The 22830-nt window shown below is 60.3% G+C and overlaps 1 protein-coding gene across 1 annotated transcript in view; it reads left to right on the top strand.

Annotated features, from left to right (window-relative positions):
• Positions 1-15181: 15181 nt before the first annotated feature.
• Positions 15182-22830, top strand: part of SFRP1 (secreted frizzled related protein 1) — a 33087-nt gene continuing 25438 nt past the window's right edge. Inside the window, exons 1-2 of the mRNA XM_008273926.4 lie at positions 15182-16034; positions 20109-20186. Coding sequence (XP_008272148.3) covers positions 15509-16034; positions 20109-20186 — 604 coding nt within the window. The 5' untranslated portion in view covers positions 15182-15508. The remainder of the gene's footprint in view (positions 16035-20108; positions 20187-22830) is intronic.

Here is a 22830-nt window from a genome sequence, read left to right as displayed (position 1 = left end):
TTTCCTTATCCACAGGGGACAGCGATAGCCCCTCCATCACGAGTTGGTAAGAGGATTAAGGGAGATATTTCAGGCATGTGTTGGGGCTGGCACTGACCCAGGGAGAGGCCAGGCGGCACTTGGGTGAGGGCGGGAGACTTTGCGGTCTGTCCCTGGCTGCTCCGTGCCTCCTAAGCCCTCCTGAGCCCCTTCTCTCCAAGGGGTGGCATCTGGTCCACACAGCCCCTCTCCCCACGATGGGGGTGTCAGCACCCTGCCTTGCAGATGGGGTACCTGGCTGCAGCCGCGTCTGCAAGGAGATGTTGGGATCCCCAGTCGGGGGTCTGTGTGCTGCAGCAGGAGGAGCAGGGGCCCTGCTGCGGCTTCAGCCGCTGTCCTAGGCACGGTTACCAGGGAGAGTAAAACATGCGATGGAGGTTGCTGAGTACCCGGGACTCTGCAGTGGAGTTTCGTGAACTGGGTCAGTGGATCATCAAAGGCAGGCAACCTCCAGGCTGTGGACAGAGGCCCCCTGGCCACCAGGGCATGAGCAAGAGTGCTACTGTGTCTGAGGGTCAGGGGCAGGACACTCACGCTATGTATGAGCTGATCATTGCTGGGATTCCAGATGCTAAGCCCTCATCTCTGCTTCTCCGATTCTCTCCTCTGCACCTCCGGCAGCTCCAGCAGTGCTAAGGCACGGCTTCCCCCACCCCCACCCTCCAACATCAGCCTGGTCTCTGGACCTGTCTCTCTTTCCTACTGCTGGCCTCTTGTGTGACCATGCGGCACGGAGGCAGTGCCCTGGCCGAGGGGGATTTTGTGTGTCGCCTGCTGTGTGTGGTCACGGTCAGCTTCCGGGGTGTCGGGGCCTTGGGATAAAGGGCCCAGCAGGTTGAGCTGTCCCTCGCTGATTTCCTGTGGGGGCAGTGGCCCTTGAAGAAGAGGATTTCACGGAGCAGGGCCACCCCGATCTGCCTTTGTGTGTGTTTCCCTGTGTGACGAATTCTGCTGCAGGGGGGCCCTGGTGAGGGGCGGGCAGGGGGAGGCCGTTCAGAGATTCAGAGATGGGCCTGCTCTTTCATGTCCTGTCTGCGGCCAGCCAGGTCTCTCTGGTGCTAACTAGGAAGCTGGCAGAACCTTGCTGCAAAGTGTCTTTGGTCTACTCATTTATTCCTTGTTTATTGCTCCATTTCCTACTTCTCTCGTCCTTCCTTCCCTCCTTCCACCCACCCATCCATCCATCCATCCATTCACCCATCTCTCCATCATCATCCATCCATCCATCCATCCATCCATCCATCATCCATCCATCCATCTCTCCATCTCTCCATCATCATCCACCCACCCATCCATCCATCCATCCATCCTTCCCTCCATCCATCCATCCATCCCTTGTTCCCTCCATCCATTTATCCATCAGTCCACCTATTTATTGATCCATCACTCTCCTTCCTTCCACCCCTCCATCCATCTCTCCATTCATCCCTCTATTGATCCATCCATTTATTGGTCCATCATTTTCCCTCCTCCCTCCCTCCCTCCCTCCCTCCCTCCCTCCTTTCCTCCTAAAGCAGGAATTCTGGCAGGATAAGGCTGTGCATCTGGAAGAGGGGGAAGCAGGGTAGAACCTGGCAGGGTGGGTCAGGGAAGAGGCACAGCGGGGGGCTGAGGCTGCTCAGGGTTGGGGGATGGTGGTTTGTTGGATTTGGCCACGGAGGAGGCAGCAGTGGGCAGGTGGGGGAGGGCGAGTTGGGAGCCAAGTTGCCCAGCACCATGATGTCAGGATGTGGAGCATCCTGGAGTGGTGGGCGGTCAAGGCCCCTCTCAGCTTCTGGTGGTGTGTCTCGGCAGGGTTTTGGGATGCCCGTGCTGGCAGAGGCTGCGGCGACAGGAGGGACACCACCGGGCTGGTCCTGGGGCCCAGGGGGTGGGTCAGTGCCCGCTCTCACTCTGGCCTCTGGAAAGCTGCTGTCCTCACTGGTCAGTCCCCCTGCCCCCTCAACCATGCACCTGGGGTGGCGGCCGCTCGGTGCACACACGTTAAGGAGGCAATCTGGTGAGCGAGCAGCCCCCAGCACGGCCTGCGGGCTAGTGATGGAGCATCGTCAGGGAAGGCAGACATCACCCAGGAGGTCTTGCAGCCTGCGATTATTGGTCTCCTCTGTCCCCGCGTCTTCAGTGGCTTCTGTTAACTATCCTTTCAGTTTGCACACGACAAAGCCTCCTGCATGCAAATGTATCTACTTTGAGTACCCTTGAGCCCTCCTCTCTTGGTGCAAATGGGTTCCTGAGGCTACCAGCTCCTGCGAGATCAGCACTCACCACTGGATGGACACGGAGACTCTACCAAGCACCTCCCAAAGGAGGAGCCGTGCCGTGTGCAAAGATCTGAGCTGCGCGCAGAGGAGGAGCCTCGGTGGCTGCTGTCCAGCATCGCCGCCGCAGCTGGCCAGTGGTTTGCACGGGATGAGCCTTGTTTGTTGAGCGTCGCTAAGCTTCTCAATGCTCGATTCCTTCCAGCACCCGAGTCCCTCCTCGTAAGACAGCTACCGGGGTTATCTCATGCAAACGTGTACGGTAAATAGTGTTGAGTCAAGTGCAGGAGGATTTAGGGACTGGGCAGGTGTTGGAGAGGGGGCCCCATATCCGTAACTGTGGGGTTACAGCGGGGTGGGACCATGTTGCAACCGGACCCCAAGGCAGGAGATCCAGGCAGATGGGAATGGGGGCACACCCTGGGCGTGGGGTCAGAGCAGAGTGGACGGCCGTGGGAGGGAGGCACTGCATCCCTTCCCCCCAGCACCCATGTCCAGCCTGGTGCCATGTGCACGGTGGTCACTCAACATGGTTGCTAAATTTGTGCTTCTTCACTCATCGGTTAAGTCAGGGGCCAGGACCACAGGATGCTTTTGGAAACCTACGGAATCCACAGGGTTAAGTCAACCACACTCAAGCTGGGTCCCCTCCCGATGGCACCTGCCAGCTCCAGGATACAATACAAGTTCAACTTCAACCCTCCTCCCAGGGCCACTAAATGGAATCCTCCCCCCCGGGGTGGATCCTGTGCTGGTTTGTGTGCATGCGTGTGTGTGTGTGTGTGTGTGCGCACACACAGGCTCCCGGCAACCGAGCTCCCCCACTCCCCTGCCAACGTGGACATCTTTCCCTGGAAGGCCCAGGGACAGCGGGCCTCCCATTCACAATCAGAGAAAGGACATTCATCTTCTTGACGTGGTAGTGGTGGGGGAGGGGCCCGGGGGCTGGAATCCATCACGCTGGGCCATCTCCGTGAGCCGAGAGGCCTTTGTCTTAACTGGTTGTGTGGGTAAGCTTTAGTCTAGAAGCCCAGGGCCCTAAATGACTCAGGTGGACTTAAAGGAGCCAGGTGGCGTCATCAGCATCCAACGCCAATGCTGTGCGTCTCCCTTTCCGTTGGGTTTGTTGGGTTCTTGCTCTGGGGGGCGGGGATCCTGAGAATGGGCACCCAGGGATGGCAGGGGTGGCAGGGCTGGTGGGGTGAGGGCAGGGCTGGTGGGGTGAGGGGCAGCTCACGCTGCAGAGAAGGTGAACTTGGCCAGGTTTGCCCTTGGGGCCTCACGGGGGCTGCTTTGCCTGGACCTTCCTGCCTGCCTCGGTCCCTCTGTTGACCTGGGTCTTACAGGTACCGTGCAGAAAGCCAGGTGAACACGGGGTTCTTCCTGCCCCCCTGCCCCCCACTGCCCCGTCACTGGAATGGCAACAGAGGGGAGAGCTGCAGAGGGCGTGGCAGGGCCCGGTTGCATCCATGAGAGACACAGAGGACAAGCAGGTGTCACCCCCGAGCCTAGCCCTGGGCAGGCCACTTTCTCCTGCCCCTTGCCTAGGTCTAGCCTTTGGCCTGCTGGAAACACCCAGCAGCCTCCTCTTTGGCCAGCTCTGATGCAGCCAGTCTCAGACCCTGCCTGCCTCCTCCTCCGGCCTCCAGCCAAGCATGCCAAGTGTCCATTGCACAAACCTTGGTGCTGTGCGGTCCCCAGCGGCTCCGTGCACGGGCATCCCGGTCCTCGAGGGCACTGTCCCATCCGCCCTGTTCCTGTCTCCCAGTTGAAAGTCACTTCTTCAGGGAGGCCCTCCAGGTGTGCCCACCCAGCTGGGCTCCTCTCCTTCCATCTTCTTCTTCCTCTTTATGGGGCCTGGTTTCCCTTGCCTCCCTCTATCAGAAAGCCCATCCCGAAAGAGAAGTCTCCCTTGCCTCCTGCTGTGGCCCCAGGGCCAGATACAGCACTTAGCACATGCTGGACTCTCACAAATACCATGGCCCATGCAAAATAGAATTAAAAGGTACGTTGAAGGGTGGCACATCCCACATCAGAGTGCCTGGGTTTGAGTCCTGGCTCTGATTCCGGCCTCCTGATTTTTTTTAGAAGATTTATTCATTTATTTGAAAGTCAGAATTACACAGAGAGAGGAGAGGCAGAGAGAGAAAGAGAGAGAGAGAGAGAGAGAGGTCTTCCATCCACTGGTTCACTCCCCAATTGGCCGCAACAGCCTGAGCTGTGCCAATCCGAAGCCAGGAGCTTCTTCTGGGTCTCCCACGTGGATGCAGAGGCCCAAGCACTTGGGCCATCTTCTACTGCTTTCCCAGGCCATAGAAGAGAGCTGGATTGGAAGTGGAGCAGCCAGGACTCGAACTGGTGCCCACACGGGATGCTGGTGCTGCAGGTGGTGGCCTAACCAGCTATGCCTCAGTGCTGGCCCCTAATATTTTTTTTAAGACTGCTTATTTATTTGAAAATCAGAACTGCAGAGAGAGAGAGGTCTTCATCTGCTGGTTCACTCCCCAAATGGCTGCAATGTCCAGGCCAAAGCCAGGTGCCAGGAGCTCCTTCTGGGTCTCCCACGTGGGTGGTGTCAGGGTGTCCAAAAACTTGGGCCATCTTGGTTGTTCTCCCAGGCCATAGCAAGGAGCTGGAACAGAAGTGGAGCAGCCGGGATTCGAACCAGCTCCCATATGGGATGCTGGGATCATAAGCAGTGCCTTTACCTGCTGTGCCACAGCGCCGCCCCCTAAGCTCATCTTTTGATTCCATTTGCTGTGAACTTTTAGAAGCGCTCCCATACATGTTTCAAACAAAGGGATGAACAGGGAATCCTCCGTCCCCTGCACGCGGTCAGGGTGGGTTTGCTCAGGGGCTGGTTACATAGCTCCCAGGCAGCCCAGCGAGGAGAGGGAAGGGTGGGCTGTGGAGGGGGCCCAGGAGCAGATCTGGGACAGGATTTGGGATTCTCCTCTCCACCTGCTGGTTGACCTTGGGCAGGTGCTTCAGCCTTGACCCCTAAGGATGCTTGCAACCATCTCTGGTCATTTCCGGCTCTTTCTCCCACACAGCTCGGAGCCTGGAGGGGAGGATGCTGCGACGTCCCCCTAGGCAGGTGCTCTGGCTGGACCGGCTACTCAGAGTGCGGATGAGGGGCTCCGGCTGGCCCCGGGTCTGCGCTGCTCTTTGTGGGGCCACTGGAGCAGGCATCGTCAGTGAGAAGCGAGAGGGGGACAAAAAAGACCCTTCCCAGTTAATAAGACTGGAGCCCCATCCATCTTAGCGAGACAGGGCAAAGAAAGCCAGCGGCCGGGCAACCCGCACACAGTAGGGCACAGTGGAGACCTCGCCTTCGTTCTACAAAGCAGGAAAGAAGCGACAGAGCTGAGCTCAATTCCAAACGCCCACCTCTTCCCCCGCCCGAGGTGCAGCCGCAGCCCTGTGGGACACGCCCAGGGCTGCCCTGCCTCTCCGCTGGCCAGGTGTGGCTGCCTGCCGCAGGCCAAGGGTGTTGCAGCTGCAGCCACCCCAGCCGGGGCCTTTGCTTGCTGGGTGCGTGGAGGCTCATCGGCCTGTGCAATCCTCTTGCTTGGCGCTGGTGCAGGGCCTGAGACATCAGCTTGGGAGCCCGGAAAGGGTGGGTGCCTTTGGCTTAGCGGTGAGTCCCGGCTTTCTCCCGTCTCTCTCTGTGCAGCCTGCTCAGTGCCCACCCTCAGGTCCCCATTGCACCTGCCGAGACCATGTCTCTGCCTTCCCCATGCATGTAGGAAGGGCTGGAGGCAGAGTAGCTATTCTGCAAACTTTCCTGGCTCCTTCCTCAGCCCAAGGATGGCCAACGAGCACCCCTCTGGGTTTGCTTCACTCCGCTGCACCCAGCTGCAGAAATGCTGGCAGGAGAATGACTTTATAATCGTGTTGGCCACTTCCCTGAAGTTGGCCATCGTCCTCCCTTCTGGAGGCCCTGCCCGGGCTTCTTCCCTGCCCAAGGCCCAGCTGGGAGCCCCCGCCATGCCACCTGCTGTCTGGCTCCTGGCTGCCCATGTCCTCCACCTGCAGGGGAGGATACACAGGCAGGAATGGAAGAGACGTGGCACACTTGAAGGGAAGTCTCCCAATCAGAGCCACAAGGGCCGGTGCCAGAGCCCAGAGCTGCAAGGCTGCGAAGCACCCTGTGAGTTTCCAGAGGGTCGTGCTGGAGGGGCTGTCACGAGTGTTTGCCACATCACTGGGCAGGTGCTGGTGAGGGTGCGCCGGTGCCTGGGCCGAGCCAAGCTCCCAGGAAGACTCCCTGTAGCTCCCGAGCTGAGAGCCCACGTACACGTGTAAACCCTGGGGCTGTCTGCCTCTCCCTCTTTCCCCACCATCATCCTAGAACACAGGGCCCCTGGGGCTTCTGCATGGATCCCAGCCTCTCCCCACCCCTCCGGGCCTGGGACAGGGTCGTGCTCCAGTGGGAAAGGCTGTGCTCTGCACGTGCAGATTTCTGCAGAATGGATTCCTGCAGCCGGCAAAGGGCACTTGCCTTGTGCGCTCCTGGATGACAGGTCCAGATTGTCTGTGACCTTGCCAGGCTACTTCCTGGCAGGGCCGCCTGGTGGGAAGGAGTCCAGAGGGGCTCCCCCTCCCTGGGGTCCACCCTGACCTCAAACTGGCTTCTGAGCCCCGCCCCAAGCCCCCCGGGGCAGCCCTCCTTCACGTCCCTGTCCCATGAAGAACCTTGGAACTTCTTCTCTGGAGGGGGCCACGTTGTTCAATGAATGGAGGCCAGGAAGGAGGGTGGGAGGCCTTGGGGGGAAGCCAACTAGGTTGATGGTGAGAGGTGTGAGGACAGGGAGGGAAGGCACAGTGTGTCCACAAGCCTGCACACAGTAGTGGCTCCTCTGGTGTTTGTTGATTGACACTTGGCCAGAGAGCTCCCACTCACTGCCGCCTTCCCTTCTGTGTGATCTGGGAGAAATAAGTAAAATAAGCGAACAGAATCCATAGTGTGTTGGAAGATGCTAAGAAGCACGTCCGGAAATCCAGCAGGAGGTAGGGAGGAACAGGGCACGGTGCAGAGGGCAGGTGCAAGTTTAAACAGGAAAGTTCTCCCTGAGCGGCGAGTCTGAGTCAGCCCGGGCTGGGCAGTTTCTCTCCTAAGATCCTCCGTTCTCTACATCACATCCTTGTCTTCTGCCAGTGTCTTTCCTCTGTGGGAAATTCTCCTGCCCGTGAGCTGCCAGAAACGTACAAGGAGAGCGCGTGAAGCTGGCGCCCGCGACCTGGGTGAGCAGAAGCAGAGCCGAGAACCAGCGAGCGAGCGCCGGGAGAAGCCGCAGGCACCTGCTCGCCAGCTCAGCGACACTTGCCTCCGGTGAGTGTCTGCGATGAAAAGATCCACAGTCAGTGCTGGCATCGCTCTTCGCCAGAGGTCCTGAGGGTCCCTCGCGTACGCTTGGGGCTGTGTAGTCTCGCGAGTCATTTTTCTGAGTTCCTAGCGCCGTGTGGGAGGGTGCAGGCAGTACGGCCAGACTTTGCTTAGAGCAAAGAGCTTTGGAGTTTGGAGCATCCAGCTCAATCTCCCACCTGGTAAATGCCCAACGAGCATTTGGAAGCGATGGCGAAGGCGGCAGGCTGTAAGATGAGGCCCCAGAGCAGGTGCCTCCTCCTGCTGACACTGGGTCAGCCTGCTTGCCTGATCCTGCCAGAGCTCCCAACAGCACAGAATCTTCTGGACTCCACCATAGGGGGGTGGGCGCCAAGGCTCCTCCCCAGCCCCAGGACTGGCCTGGGGGTCTGCTGTCAGCTCCCAGGGCTGCTTTCGCCACACCCCTCTGAAGCCTTCCTGTGTGCACTGGGGGTGGCGGGCTCCCCTCTGCCCCGAGTGGACGGCAGCCAGTCGTTTGGCAAAAGTCAGCTCAGTGGCTGCCATTGTTCTCAAGGAGGCAGAGCTGAATGGGCTGCGGGCTAATGTATTCCGTCCTGGCTCTGGCGTGGTAGGGGAGGGCCGCATTCCACTCCTCCCCCAGCCCCCTCCAGCCCAGCACTCTGCTCTCCAGCCCTGGCCCAGCCCCTAGGGGCGCAGCTCAGGGGGAGCCCAGTGAGAATGGGGGTGGCTCCAGGACATTGCTGTGGGAAGGGGGCCCCACCTGGAGCCCCTGCGGGGGGGCAGACAAGGAGTCCAGGAGGTGGCTGGTGGCGTCCGTGGGACAGGCACCTGGCCTCTCCTCTGCCGTCCTTTTCTCGGCAGGGACATTCCTGCTCCACGGGACCCAGGTTCACCGGATTTGTCTTTTTCCTTAAAGATTTCTTTATTTATTTGAAAGGAAGAGAGAGCGAGAGCAAGAGAATCTTCCATCCCTTGGTTCACTCCCCAAATGGTCATGATGGCCAGGGCTAAGCCATGCCAAAGCCAGGAGTCAGGAGCTCCATTAGGGTCTCCCACATGGGTGCAGGGGCCCAAGGACTTGGCCATCTTCCACTGCTTTCCCAGGCCACAGCAGAGAGCTGGATCGGAAGAGGAGCAGCCGGGGGTGGGGGGTGGGGCGGGGACTCATGTGGGCAGCAGCTTAACTCTCAGCACCACAGCACCAGCGTCCAAGTACTTTTTTTCTTTTAGATTTATTTATTTTATTTGAAAGGTAGAGTTAGAGAGAGAGAGAGAGAGAGAGAGAGAAAGTCTTCCATCCGCTGGTTCACTCCTCAATTGGCCGCAATGATCAGAGCTGCCCCGATCTGGTCTCTGGATTCCAGGAACTGCGCCGATCCGAAGCCAGGAACCAGGAGCTTCCTCCAGGTCTCCCATGTGGGTGCAGGGGCCCAAGCACGTGGGCCGTCCTCCACTGCTGTCCCAGGCCACAGCAGAGCGCTGGATCAGAAGAGGAGCAGCCGGGACTCGAACCGTACCCATATGGGATGCCGGCACTGCAGACAGCGGCTTTATCCGCTACGCCACAGCACCAGCAAGGGACTTGTTTTATTTGAACAGCCTGCGGATCCCTCATCCGTGGGTCCATTCTGCCATGTGAGAGAACCCTCCCAACCCTTGGCTCTGCACGCGCTGCCTGCCCTGGGCCTCCTGGCTCTGCAGCTTTCCTCACCCTTTCCTGGCCCTGACCCAGCCATGGAGCAGGTGCACCATGGACACCCAGCACACACAACACCAAGATTCGCCAGCTCCTGGAATCCGGAGACCACAGCTCAGAGAGCGCATGCCAGAGGCCAAGGTCGCATCAGGAGGACAGAGAGGATGAAATCCACCTTAATCATTGCAAGGAGGCGACTTCCTGGGACTAGGCGGGTGGAAATGACCCCTCCCCCTCCCCCTGCCCTTCCCAGAGCCAGGGCTCCGGCCGGGTTAGAACTGTGCAGGATGTAGAGCAGGTCTCCAGTGGTAAGCACGTCAAGGCCCCTGTGGTCATGGCAATAAAAGGAAACACCTGACTCATGGCAGCGAGACTCACACACCGATTTAGGATGCGGCACGTTGGATGTTTATGTCCAGGACTTGGAGTGTGCTCCCAGGCCGAGCGGCTCTGCTGGGGACATTATTCATGGGGCTTTCTACTGTGTGTTTAGCAATCTGGTGGGCTAGACGACAGCTTTGACAAATAGAGAACGAAAGCCCGCCCAAGGAGGGGCGAATCCTGCTCTGCTGTCTTGTGATGCTGTGAGTCAGGAGCACCGGACAGCAGGCAATGCTCGGGGCGTGCCAGACATCGAACGCTACGGAGGAGACGGTTGGCGCCTCCAGGCGTCTCCAGATGCAGAGCAGCTGTGTGTGTGTGTGTGTGTGTGTGTGTGTGTTTGGGGGAGGGCTCCCGGGGGTGGGGCTAGCTGCTGGCCAAGGTGTGGCAGCAGCATGTCCACCTTGCTTTGGGACCCTGGCCCTGCCGTGCCACTTCCTGGAGGAGAGTTTCCTGGCCACGGTCGTGTTTGCAGAGTTGTTGGGATGCTCTGAACTCGCGTGGTTGGTGGACCCCTCTGAACACTGGGGTCCAGGGGGAAACTTCCAGGCAGGTGCGGCACAGTGGGCCCTGGGGTAATGTGAGTGTGTGAGTGTGACAAAGCTGGTGATGGAAATAGGAATTGAGAGAGCAAGGAGAGAGAGAGAGAGAGAGAGAGAGAGAGAGAGAGAGAGAACTTCGATCCACTGGTTCACTCCCCCACAGCAGCCAGGGCTGGGAAGGATTGAAGCCAGGAGCCAGGAACTCCATCCAGGTCTGCCACGTGGGTGCAGGGGTCCAAGCACGTGGGCCGTCTTCTACTGCTTCCCCAGGAGCATCAGCAGGGAGCTGGATGGGAAGTGGAGCAGCCAGGACTCGAATGGGTGCATGGATACGAGATGCCGATTACTTAAACCTTTTTGCCACTAAGCTGGCCCGAGAATTTTGCTACTATGCAGATTCTGAGCGTGGGGCCTGAGATCCTGCTTCAGAGGTGCCCATGCTGCTGTTCCAGGGACAATACTTTGAGTCCCAAAGTCCTAGACACAGTAAAAGTAGAATAAAACAAAGCCTGCAGCCTTTGAGTTTCTTGCCAGCTACAAGAGTCCCTCCTTCCAAATCTGTGGCGGTTTAGGTTCGGCTGTGGCTGCCAAGAAGGGAAACCCCAAGTGACTTTGGATTTAAACAGACGAAGGAGAGGAATTGTAGGTCTCGCCTAACAGGAATTCTGGGATAAGCACTGTGGGCTGATGTAGTCATTCCTCACAACCCAGCCCTTTCTTTCTGGTCCCTGTGTTTGTGACTCATGGTTGCAAGATGGCTGCTGTAGCTCCTGGTATCACATCTGGATAAGTCCTGCTTTAGAAGGCTGCTTCTGGGCACCCAGGCCATGGTGGGACAGCTACACAGGACTCCTGGGCAGCCGCCTGTACACAGTACTGTGTGTACCTCCTACTGGAACTTGGGACAGAGCCAGGCATGCTGCCTTGTGGGAGTGTCGGGCTCTGCACCCCACTCTGCTTCCCAGGACATAAGCATCAGCCCGCAGGAAGAAGCGTGGTGGGGGGAGGAGGCCTGGTCCCCTGAGTGAGCACTGCCACAGCCACAAGGACCCCTGCGCGGGAAGGGGCGAGCAGCGGGGCCTGCCCCTCCCCCAGCCGGCATCCTGCTTGTTTCCCCGGTTGCTCTGCCTCTGAGCCCTTGGCCCTGGGCTGCCCGGGAGGATTAGGGAGGGAACCATAGGATCCATCGGGAAACGGGTCCCTGCCACCGCCTGTGGGAAGAGTGCCCATGTGAGATTTCCACAAAGTTCTGTTCATCGCCTGGAACTCCCCTCCCACAGGCCCTGCAGGGCGCAGGTTTGGGACAAAGCCCTGTGCATCCGGCGGCTCTGGGGTGGGGAGAGAGGCAACAGACACACGCTGCACTCTCTAGGGAGGGACCTGGTGGGCGGCCCAGCAATTCAGATCTGGAAAAAAATTTTTTTTTGTGCCTTTCCTCAAAGGAGGAGAGCTATGCGAGCGATCCGTGCTTACTTGCCTTAGCTCTCGGGAAACAGTGCAAAATCCATGCTCAATCCATACCTGCCTTGGGCTACGGTGTGTGCAGTCACTTCTGGAGGGGAGGGGCTTCCTGAGCACCTCCATGTAGAGGTGGCACCGTGCGGGGTGCGGGGTGCTAGGCGCTGGGTGTGAGCTGGCCTGGATGTAGGATTCGAGGCAGCCCAGAAACACACACTTAGAAAATGCAGGTATGACGTGTGGGCTCTCTGCCATGGGCGGAGAGCCTGGTCGGTGTGATGGGGTGCAGGAGGGAAGTGATGGAGGAGGAGGAGGCCATACTAGCCGGGTGAGAAGGTGGGTTTGCCAGATAAAATATAGGATGACCAGTCAAAGTGGCAAATCAGATACAATGTGTTGCTTGTAATAGTTGGGCTAATACATACTTATGCTAATATGTTTCTTTTGTTCAAACACAAATGACTAATTAAGTTGAGAGAGAGAGAGAGAGATAGATGCTGGTTCACTCTCCCTAAATATCTGTAATAGTTTGGGGCTGGGAGCAAGAACTCATTCCAGGAACAAAGAACTCATTCTAGGACTCCCACAGGAGTGGCAGGGATCCAGTCACTTGGTCACTTGCACTGCCACCCCCTGCTGCCTCCGGGGAGTTCCATTAGCAGGAAGCTGGGGCTGAAACCTCGACCCGGCTGTGCCAAGTGGCGTCTTAATTGCTCTCTTCTGAAACTCGTAGTAAAACCCAGCCTTTGATTTCTGGTTCCCTCTTTTCTTTTTTCTTTTCTTTCTTCCTTTTTTTTTTTTTCTGATAGGCAGAGTTAGACAGTGAGAGAGAGAGACAGAGAGAAAGGTCTTCCTTTTTCCGTTGGTTCACCCCCCAAGTGGCCGCTATGGCTGGCATGTTGCAGCCGGCTCACCGCACTGATCCGAAGCCAGGAGCCAGGTGCTTCCTCCTGGTCTCCCATGTGGGTGCAGGGCCCAAGGACCTGGGCCATCCTCCACTGCCTTCCAGGGCCACAGCAGAGAGCTGGACTGGAAGAGGAGCAACCGGGACTAGAACCCGGAGTGCCAGCGCCGCAAGGTGGAGGATTAGCCTGGTGAGCCCCTCTTTTCCAGATGGTGCTGTACGAACCCACAGTTCATGTGCTTCTGAGCACACTCACATAATCAGCAATGGATAGAACCTGCCAAGCCCAGCTCACAAAGCCACTCCTGGGCCATGGTGGTGGGGTGTGCGCGGGGGCAGGTAGTGTCCATCTGAGCAGAGGAACAGTGCTGTGGCCCCAGCTGCACCCCTCAGGGTCTGCCTGCTGCATTTTCCCGGGGTGACCGATGGGCAGGAGTTGGTGCCCGTGAGTGGAAATTACCCGGAGCAGAGTTTCTTCCAAGAAGGAAGAACATTCTAGAAGGAGGAAGAACATTCTAGTGGCGTGCCTGGACGTGGAGGCTGTGTCCCAGGGAAGGGAAGGGGGCCAGCGGGGGCAGCTGCCTTACCGAGGGACCCTCACTCTGACAAGATGCTGGACTAAAAGATGCCTCAACTCCAGGTCTGGAAGATTCTTCCCTGACATTTGCAAAGCCCAGGCGGCCTGTCTCCACACTGCCCAAATCTATTGCGCAGCCGCGGTGCTGTGTCCTGGCAGGGTGGAGCAGAACGGGGACTGGGAGTGTCCCCCTAGGGTCTCAGGAGCAGCCACAAGGGGTCTGGGGTCCTACTGTTACTATCACACCCTGTTGGATCTGAAGACAATCCAGCCTCCAGCCTGGGGCCAGGAAGATTCTATCTAAAGCTGGAAGGCCACTGAGAGTCCGGTGGTGGGAAGGGGGCAAGGGGTGGCCAAAATGGAGGTGCAGTGACCAGGCATAGGCTGGGTCCTCGGGGTGCAGGGGTGGGGTGGGAGGATGGATTTCTAGGGCTGCTGGAGGTGCGGGGCCCTGGACTAACTTCCTGAACTGCAGCTGCGATCTGACCAAAGTCCCACCTGTTCCTGGGGACAACAGCAGACTGGAGGCAGCAGCGGTTTGTCCTGAGTCGGAGGTGAGAGGAGGAAGTCACTTTCCAGTGGTGCACACACACACACACACACACACACTTGTGCTTGGAACGAAGAGCCTGGGATGACCAGAACGGGACCCCCCGCAGCAACATCTTCTCTAAGTATCCCTTGGATGGAGGCACCTTTGCCTCCTGGGGTTTACTGGGGTCTCTTTTCTGTAAGGAATGTCTCCCCTGGCTCCTGGGTCTGGACATCACGGCTTGTTTCAGATTTAGCCCCTGGCCAAAGTCCCGCTCTAGCTTCTCCGTCCCTCCCCACCCTGCTGCCCCATCCACGGTGCTTCCGGAGCGTGCGCCGGACGCGTCACTGCCGCGTGGGCTCGATGGCTTTAAGAACACGGCGTCAGTGGTCTGCCTTGGATGCCGTCCTTCAAAAGAAATAGGTGTGCGAGAGCGCGAAGCTTGCGGCCCCCGAGCGTCACGAACACGCGGTCCCCTGGCCACACAGCCACGGCACTGCGCCATGCAACACTGCTTTTCAGCATCTTGGCCTCGGTCCACACACACACTGCTGCCCCCTGCCCCTGGCATCAGTCCTGCTCACCCACTCCTCCTGACGCCCCGGGAGCTGGACCCCGGAAGGCTGAGCTGGCAGCTGCGTCCCTGCCACCATCATCCTGCCTGACCGGGACCCTCGCGGTGCCTGGAGCGGGTCTGACGGCAGCATCTGTGCCCGAGCCACCGCCTCGTAATTGACGCACTCCAGGCCCGTAAGTGCACACGTGTGCTTGGAATGCTTTGGCTTTCTGCGTTGCCAACACGTCCATGCCTACCCTCCTGCACACACAGACGCGCCGGCGGCTGGGCTGGGGCTTGAGCTGGGGTGCCTACTTATGCATTTAGTTAAGCGGACACCTCGGGGAAGCGTATTTCCAGCCAGCGGCCCTGCGCGTCGCTGCGGGCCACCTGTCCCGCTATCCGACCTGGGAGGCTGTTGCGTTCTGAACGCACCTCCTGCGCGCCCTGGCCAGGAGCCCAGCAGCCCTGCCGCGGGGCGGCCCTCGCAGGTCCCCCAAGCGGCCGGGACGAGGGCAGGCTCAGCCTTTGCGGGGAGCGCAGCGCGGGCTCTCGGAGCCAGGCCAGAAGTGTGGAGGGCAGGCAGGCCCGGCTCCTCCGCCCGCGCACGAGAGCGCGCCCCGCACGTCGCTCCCGCCCGCTGCGCCTCTGCTCCCCGGGGCGCGTCCCTTGCCGCTTCTCGCACTGGCAGGGCTCGATCGTGCAGGGGGGCGGAGAGGAGGGGGCTGCCCCGCGTCCGGTCCCTGCGAACCGAGCCCTCCGGCGAGGGCAGCCATTGGCCCCTCCCGCCGCCGAGCGGCTGGGCGAGGCGCGCGGCCCGCGGCAGCCGGGAGCTGATTGGCTGCGCGCGAGGCTCCGCGGGCCCGGCCGCAGGAGCGCGGCGCACTCGGGGCCCTGCAGCCGCGGGAGTCGGTGCCGCGCCCGCCGCCCGCCGCCCGCCGCCCGCCGCGCGCGCGCCTCGGAGCCCGCAGCGGCCTCGCGTCCCCGGCGCCGCCGACTCCCGCGCCAGCTCCCGGCCGCGGCAGGCCCAGCACCGGGGCCGCCCACCTCCCCAACCCCCCCCCCCCCCCCCGCCAACCCCACGCCGCACGCCGGGGCCGGGCAGCTGCGCGCGCGGCCGCTGCGCCGCCGGGCAGGGTGGGCACGGCGCCTTTTGTCCCCCGGGGCCGCTTGCAAGTTTGCGGGCGCGGCCGCCCCGACGTGGCGGGAGGCGGCATGGGCGGCGGGGCCGCCCCGGGCGCGCTGCTGCTGGCGCTGGCCGCCGGGCTGCTGCTGGCCGCGGGCTCGGCCAGCGAGTATGACTACGTGAGCTTCCAGTCGGATGTCGGCCCGTACCCGAGCGGGCGCTTCTACAGCAAGCCGCCGCAGTGCGTGGACATCCCGGCGGACCTGCGGCTGTGCCACACCGTGGGCTACAAGAAGATGGTGTTGCCCAACCTGCTGGAGCACGAGACGATGGCCGAGGTGAAGCAGCAGGCCAGCAGCTGGGTGCCGCTGCTCAACAAGAACTGCCACATAGGCACGCAGGTCTTCCTGTGCGCCCTCTTCGCGCCCGTGTGCCTCGACCGGCCCGTGCACCCGTGCCGCTGGCTCTGCGAGGCCGTGCGCGACGCGTGCGAGCCGGTCATGCAGTTCTTCGGCTTCCACTGGCCCGAGATGCTGAGGTGCGACAAGTTCCCGGAGGGGGACGTCTGCATCGCCATGACGCCGCCCAACGCCACCGAGGCCGCCAAGCCGCAAGGTGAGGCCAGCGCGGCCGGGCTGGACCGGGCTGGGCTGGACTGGGCTCCAGCGGCGGCCCCTGGACCGGGCCGGGCTGGGCCGGGCGGAGCGCGCGCGCGCTTGCCAAGCGCCCCGCGGGGCTTGCGCGCCTTGGCTCTCGGCGGGACCCAGGGTCGCGTTTTTGCGCACCTGGAACAAAGCCCCGCGCTGGCGATCGAAGCGGAGAGCTCCTCTCCTCGCGTCTCGGGCACCCCCAACCCCTAGCCCACAACGAAGGTGGTGCGGTGCGGGGCAGGGAAGGGGGTGGGAAGCCGCCGGCCCGAGCTCGGTCGAGTAGATTCGGAGGCGAGTTTTGTTCGTGACTCCTGTCTTTTTCCCGCTGACGGGACCCTGCTCCCCTAGCCGGCCGTTCAGCTAGCGGCGCGGCCCCCCGGGCCCGCCGCGGACCCGGCAGAGCGCAGGGCGGAGAGCTGGCGGGTCGCAGCCCTGGATCGCCGGCGGGATGTAAGCGGGTCGGAAACTCGCTTCTCGGGTCCTCCCGCACGGCCGCACGTCTCGCTCATGTGCGCAAACCCGCAGGTCATTAGAAATATAAAAATGTCATTAGCCGCTGGAGTAAAACTTTGCAGGCTGCCAAGCTCCCGGCTCCCCAGCCTCTCCTGTTTAAAAAAGTCACTTTTTTCGCGAGAACAAGAAGAACAGAAATCTTGGGGAGGCAGAAGAGCAAAACCAAAACTAAAACCCAGCGTGAATTCAGCCAGCCCTGCAGTTCTTGGGGAGCAGCTTCGTGGGGAGCAGTGTGTAGGCTCAGAGGCTGGGCTGGGCCAGGCCAGACTTCCCCACCCCAGGCTGGGGATGGGTGACTGGGTGGGGCTTGCATGCTCAAGGGTGAGCGTCTTTCCCCTCGGCTGCTGGTGCCAAGAAGAGGGGGTGCACAGGCGCCCCGAAATTAGGTGTAGGGCAAGGGACGCCCTGAGCTTGGAAGGCTGTTGGCTCCAAGGTGGGTGGGAGAGGCAGAGGCTGCTGGATGGTGGTGGTGGGGTCCCGGGGTCCCAGCATCTCTACCTGAGAGCACTTTGTGTGCTGTTGTGAGGTGTAACCGACCACAGCAGTGCACCGAGTTGTGGAGCTGAGCTTTCGCTTCCTCTAGCGCTGGGAACTAGCCTGGCCCTGCCCGGGGAGGTTGAGTGGCCGCTGCTCCTCCTGCCAGGTTGGGGGTGGACCAGACTCAGCGATCTCAGTGGGGACAGCTTGCAGGGGAAGTGGCCAGTCTGAGGGAAAGCGGGGGGGGGGGGGGCGGGGGGGGAGACACGGCTCACCAGGGGGCATCACTCCCAGCCCAGCACTCCCACAGGATGGAGTTGGTGGTGGTGGGGCTCCACCATTGCCATCTCCTGGATGCAGCTTGTGCCTCTCCCTCGTCCCTCTTGTCCCTCTTGGTTCTTTGCTGAGCAAAGCCGAAGAAGCTATGCGTGGGACTTGGGGCTGGGTCTCCCCGTGGAGGAGCCCCCTTGGGGTCGGGAGCCCCATGTAACTTTGTCCGGGGCAGCTGAGCACTGTGTGTGTGTGTGTGCACGCGTGCAGGGGCAGGTGACACTCTGATCATGGAAACCCAGCGGGTGGTGGCTCCAGGATAGGTGCGGGCACTTTGGGGTGAGAATAATCGCACCCCCAGTCTTCTACTCGGTCATTCTTGCAGTGAAAACTTTATTTCCGGAGCAATGGCCCAGCTTTGCGTACTTCACTTGATGTCTTTCGGGTTCCTGCTCGCACACGGTTGGTGCTGGGGTATTGGCTAAGCCGTGTGCTATTAAGCATAAACCTCATCATGAGAAATGAACCTTCCCTCCCACACCCTAAGGGGGTGTCTAAGCCACATGGGCTTCTGAGTGTGTGAGAGCGAGAGAGAGCGCGTGAGAGCGAGCACTGGTGTGTGTGTGGATTTTTAAAAGTTCACTTAATCCTGCTTGCAGCCAGCGTGCAAGCTTCCGTTCAACAGTAACAAAACAAAACCTTTTGGTTTTTCGCTCACTCGCTTTCAACCCTAAAGTAGTGATTTTGTTCTACCTTTCGGTTGGATGACTAGGGGGATTTGTCCTGCTGGGTAGCTGAGGGGCCCTGCTGACCCACGGAGGAGGAGGAGGAGGAGGAGGAGGAGGAGGAGGAGGAGGAGGAGCAGGCGGAGGCAGGGATGACTATCGCATTATGCACTCCTTCTCACCTCTCTGCAGCGAGCAAGCAGCTCTGCTGGCAGCCTGGAGCGGAGCTGGGATGGAGGGAGCCCTGTTGTGGACCTGCAGGGGCTGGGGCCACTCCGCCTGCAGAGGCGCTGAGGCCCAGATGGAACTGAAGTGAGTGCAGAGCGGGCTGCCCTGGATTCATCTCAGCTCCTAAAGGAGCCTGCGCAGAGCCGACTGGAGGAGCCCTGGCCTCTGGGTTCTTGGCTGCCTGGACCTTGCTACTTGTTGTACCAGGATTATAGTCTTAGGTCCTTGTAAGGGGGTGACTTCCACACTGTGTGTGTGTTTTAAAGATTGATGTATTTCTTTGAAAGGCAGAGTTACAGAGAGGCAGAAAGAGAGAGAGAGAAAGTCTTCCATCCACTGGTTTACTCTCTAAATGGCTGCAACAGCTGGAGCTGCGCTGATCCGAAGCCAGGATCCAAGAGCTTCCTCTGGGTCTCCTCCCACGTGGGTGCAGGGGCCCAAGCACTTAGGCCATCCTCTGCTGCTTTCCCAGGCGCATTAGCAGGGAGCTGGATGGCAAGTGGGGCAGCTGGGACTGCTGTGATGTGGGATGCTGGTGTCACGGGTGGCTACCTGGCCCCTGGCGTGTGGTTCTCACTGCTGTCAATATGGACAGTGTTTGGTGCTGGCTGCAGATACTGGAGCGTGTCAGTAAGATTCATGGAAAATCGGCTGAGGAGATATGCTCATTTTGGTGCCAGAACTTTTGCAGTCCATTCACAATTTTTATTTTATTCCCCGTGATAGATGCTTTCGACACCAGAGCCTGTGCATGCGCAGATCTCAGGAACGTGTGCACCACACACAAGCACCTTTCAGTTCTGTGTTCCCTGAACTTCCTGACATTCCAATGCAGACGGGACGGGGGTGTCTGTGGGCCACTCGGCACCCTGCGTGGAGCTGGGGAGAAGATGGGGAGGGGGGAGGGCCAGCGCCCTCCTGCTCTTCCACCGTGGAAGGCTTTGCTCAGTTCCCCGTCACCCGGCGGGGTGGGAGATGCTGCCGCAAGAGGCTGGGTAGGGGTGAGGGGTGAGGACTGAGAGCAGGGGGCGCTCAGTGTACCGACCGCCCCCCCACCCCCTTCTCAACTGCACCCTCCGGCTCCAGGCTGGTCTTCGGGGGCTTCAGCTGCAGTCCAGCGAAGGTGGGTGTGGAGCCCTTGGGTTCCGCCTGGTTGTTCTCTCACCTCTCAGCCTGATGCAGGGTGAGGATGGTGACGAGCTACCTCCGCCTTGGGCGGGTTCTACCCCACAGCCGCCTCCTGGAGGCCTGGACAGCACCCCGTGGCCTGGAGAAGCCTTCCAGGGGCTTGCCGCCCCAGCCCCCTCCCCGCCCCGCCGCTCCTCTTCAAAGTGCTTCACAGTTGCTCATGAAAGAGCCTTCGCGGAGCTGTCTCCATCCTGCTCGTCCTCCCATTTGGCTGGCACTTTCCCGCCCCTTTGCAGCTGCCCCGCCAGAGACCCTGCTGTAGCCCCTGCATGGGGGAGCGGGGGGGTGCTGGGGGCGACTGAGGGCTGCTCAGCTTGATCTGTCTTCTTGGGAGTTTGCAAGTTGGAAGGGGCAGGTCTCTGGGATACACGGTGGCGTCATTTCAAGGAGGGAGGAGAAGCAGCAGGAAAGGAACAGCCAGAATGCGGATCTTTTTGGAGGGTAACCAGCCTGCCGTGTCCCCAGGGACCCGTGGCACCCTGGCCAGCCACCACTTACAGAGACGGATGCTGGGTTTGTGGGTGCCTTCACAGCCGGGTCTCTGGGGGCCGTCCTCAGGAGCCCAGCAGAGGGGCTCCCCCCCCCCAGAGGTCCCCTCCCCCGCGTCTAATGCTCTCTGTGCCCGCTTCTCTCTCCAGGCACCACGGTGTGTCCTCCGTGTGACAACGAGTTGAAATCTGAGGCCATCATCGAACATCTGTGCGCCAGCGAGTTTGGTGAGAGAATGTTCCCGGCCGCCCCCCACCCCGGGGTGGGGACTCCCCAGCCCCTCCTTCCCGGTCTGTGTTCCCAGATCCTGGGCTGCATCTGCTTGGGAGTCTTGGGACCCTGCCTCCGTCCTCTCCCAGTGGCCGAGAGAGGACATGGTGGGGTGCAGAACTGGGTGGTTGTTAACGCTTCCGCCCTTCTGCCCTTCCACACAGGGCATCCACGTGGAGGGAGGTGGACTTAGGGGCTGGATGAGGGGAGAGCAGCAAGTCCCTGGGAGCCTCCAGGAGGGAGGGTCCTCTCTCCCCTGCTCCAGGGGGAGCTTGGGCTGGGCTCCTCCTGGTCCTGCCCTTTTGACATCCACCCCTAGGTGTCAGCGCTACTCTGCCCAGAATTTAAATGGCTGGTGCCTTGTTGCAGGGGTGGAGGTGGGGGTGGGGGGGGTGGGGGGTGTTCAGAGGAGGGCCCCCTCTCCTGCAGAAAGCATGCATTCTCTCCCTTCTTGTCAAATCACTCGGAGGGGAAAAGAGAATTCTGGAATCAGCACTTAGAATGGCTGGGGAGTGGCACTTAGAATGGCAGAGGAGACCTAGACTAACCCCACCCCCGCCCCAGCCTGGAGCTGGGAGAGGAGACTGAGAGAGACGCAGCTCCTCGCCTCTCCCCTGCCTGTGCGGAGGGGCGAGTGGCTCAGGCCAGGCCCCCTGCGTACTGAACAGCATGCTGCTTGTAGCTCACACGTTGGATTTCTTGCCGGGGAAAAGCATGAAGGTAGGTGATGTGAGTCAGAACCGCTGCTCCGGGTTTGCATTCACGGGGCGCAGTCAGGTGCACGGGGGTGGGGGTGGGGGGCTATTGCTGCAGCAAAGGCCACTGCTGGGCGCGTGGTGCACCAAGCAAATTACGTGTTCCGGCTAAGGTGCAGTCCTAGGGTGTGACCTGCGCGGCGTGGGGGTACGCCACGGGTCTCAGACGCTCTGCTCGGCAGCTGGGATTCGAGTCACAGCCATTTTTGCTCCTTGCCATGTTTGATGAACTCAGATGCAGCTGCATAGGAGGGCGCGCGCAGACTCAGTAGCCCCGGCGGCGTCTTCCTAGGTGGCGGCTGTTTGCTTTCTGGATATGAGCGATCCGGCTTGGGCAGAGGTGCGCCCCCCCCCCGACCTGGGGCTCCTAAAAAAAATCTGTGGGTGCGCGCCCCCCTCCCCCCACCACTGCCCGGCAGCCAGCTCTTCATCCGGGAATCAGGTTCCTTTGCAAACATGCCTTTGGACCTAAGGGGGGACGGGACGTGAAAGCGCCATCTCAGAAACCTTGACAAAAAGCCTTTTGTTGCGTGGCCAGGGGGGCGTGTGTGCTCAGATGTGCCTGCCATCCCACCGGACCTTGGGGGGGGGGTGAGGGGAGGAGCGGAGGGAGCTGCCTGAGTCGCGATACTCCCTGGGCACTTGAGCAAGTCCAGGGGCCCCCTTGGCGTGTATTCCCGCGCCACGGCGAGGAGCGATGGGAAACCCTGGGACTGGACGCGTGGAGGTGACGGGCAGGCGGGGCCTTCTTGTGCATGTGTGGGGAACTGAACTCACCACTCCTGGACACAGGCGCCCCGCACCTTCGGCATGCATTGCGCATGCATTGCGCACAAAGGCACAAAGTATAGCAGTGCGCTCTGCGATCCAGAAATCCCTGGGTTTCAGCGTGATGATTTCGCGGAGTCACGGCCTCATTTTCTAAGGCAGAGGCTTGCGGCCCGGGGGCCCAGGTGGACACCGAGGCACTGTAAGAAGCGCATTTAGGTCTGGACGCTCAGGCTCTTTGTTGGGAAGTCACCACCAGGCCTCCTCCCTGCTGTGACCCCGTGGCTGGGCCAGATTATGCTTCCTGACCGTATCTGTGGCAGCTGGTTAAACTGGAGGTGTGGCCTCGATGTAGGGAGCCCAGGCGCTTTAGCAAGGAGCTGGATCAGAAATGGAGCAGCCGGGACTCGAACCGGCACCCACATGGGATGCGGGCACTGCAGGCCGCAGCTTAGCCCACTATGCCCAGCGCCATGCCCAGTACTTATAGGTTTAGCAAGCCACCAGGTACTGCTTGCATATAGGAGAGGGGTCTCATGTTAATATCCAATCAGGCCTCAGTGAGTCTGAGAAATTAGCCAGTTGGGCCTGTGTCCCCTTAGCCTTGAGATGGTTTTCTTCCTTTCTTTTATTTCTCTAAGATTTATTTATTCATTTGAGAGCTAGAGTTAGAGAGAAAGAGAGATAGGTCTTCCATCCGCTGGTTCACTCCTCAAATGGCCACAGTGGCCGGAGCTGGGCTGATCCAAAGCCAGGATCCAGGAGCTTCCTCCGGGTTTCCCACAGGGGTGCAGGGGCCCAAGCACTTGGGCCATCCCTCACTGCTTTCCCAGGCCACAACAGAGAGCTGGATGGGAAGTGGAGTAGCTGGGACTCGAACCGGCGCCTCTGAAATGGAAAGTCAGCACAGCAGGCGGCATCTTAGCTTGTGCGATATGGTCTGATTTTCTTTTGGGGTTCACAGAGGTTTTGAGTTCCTCCTAAACCTCGGAGGACATCTTGTTTGGTAAGGAGGGATTCCGACTTTCCCGGCCAGGGCTGGACGCTTTTGCACGCCACCGTGCTGCCCACCTCCCCC

The sequence above is a fragment of the Oryctolagus cuniculus genome, chromosome 2 (assembly GCF_964237555.1).
Source record: "Oryctolagus cuniculus chromosome 2, mOryCun1.1, whole genome shotgun sequence".
Taxonomy (NCBI): domain Eukaryota; kingdom Metazoa; phylum Chordata; class Mammalia; order Lagomorpha; family Leporidae; genus Oryctolagus; species Oryctolagus cuniculus.
The sequence above is the reverse complement of the archived record's forward strand: the minus strand, read 5'-3'. Positions and strand labels throughout refer to the sequence as shown.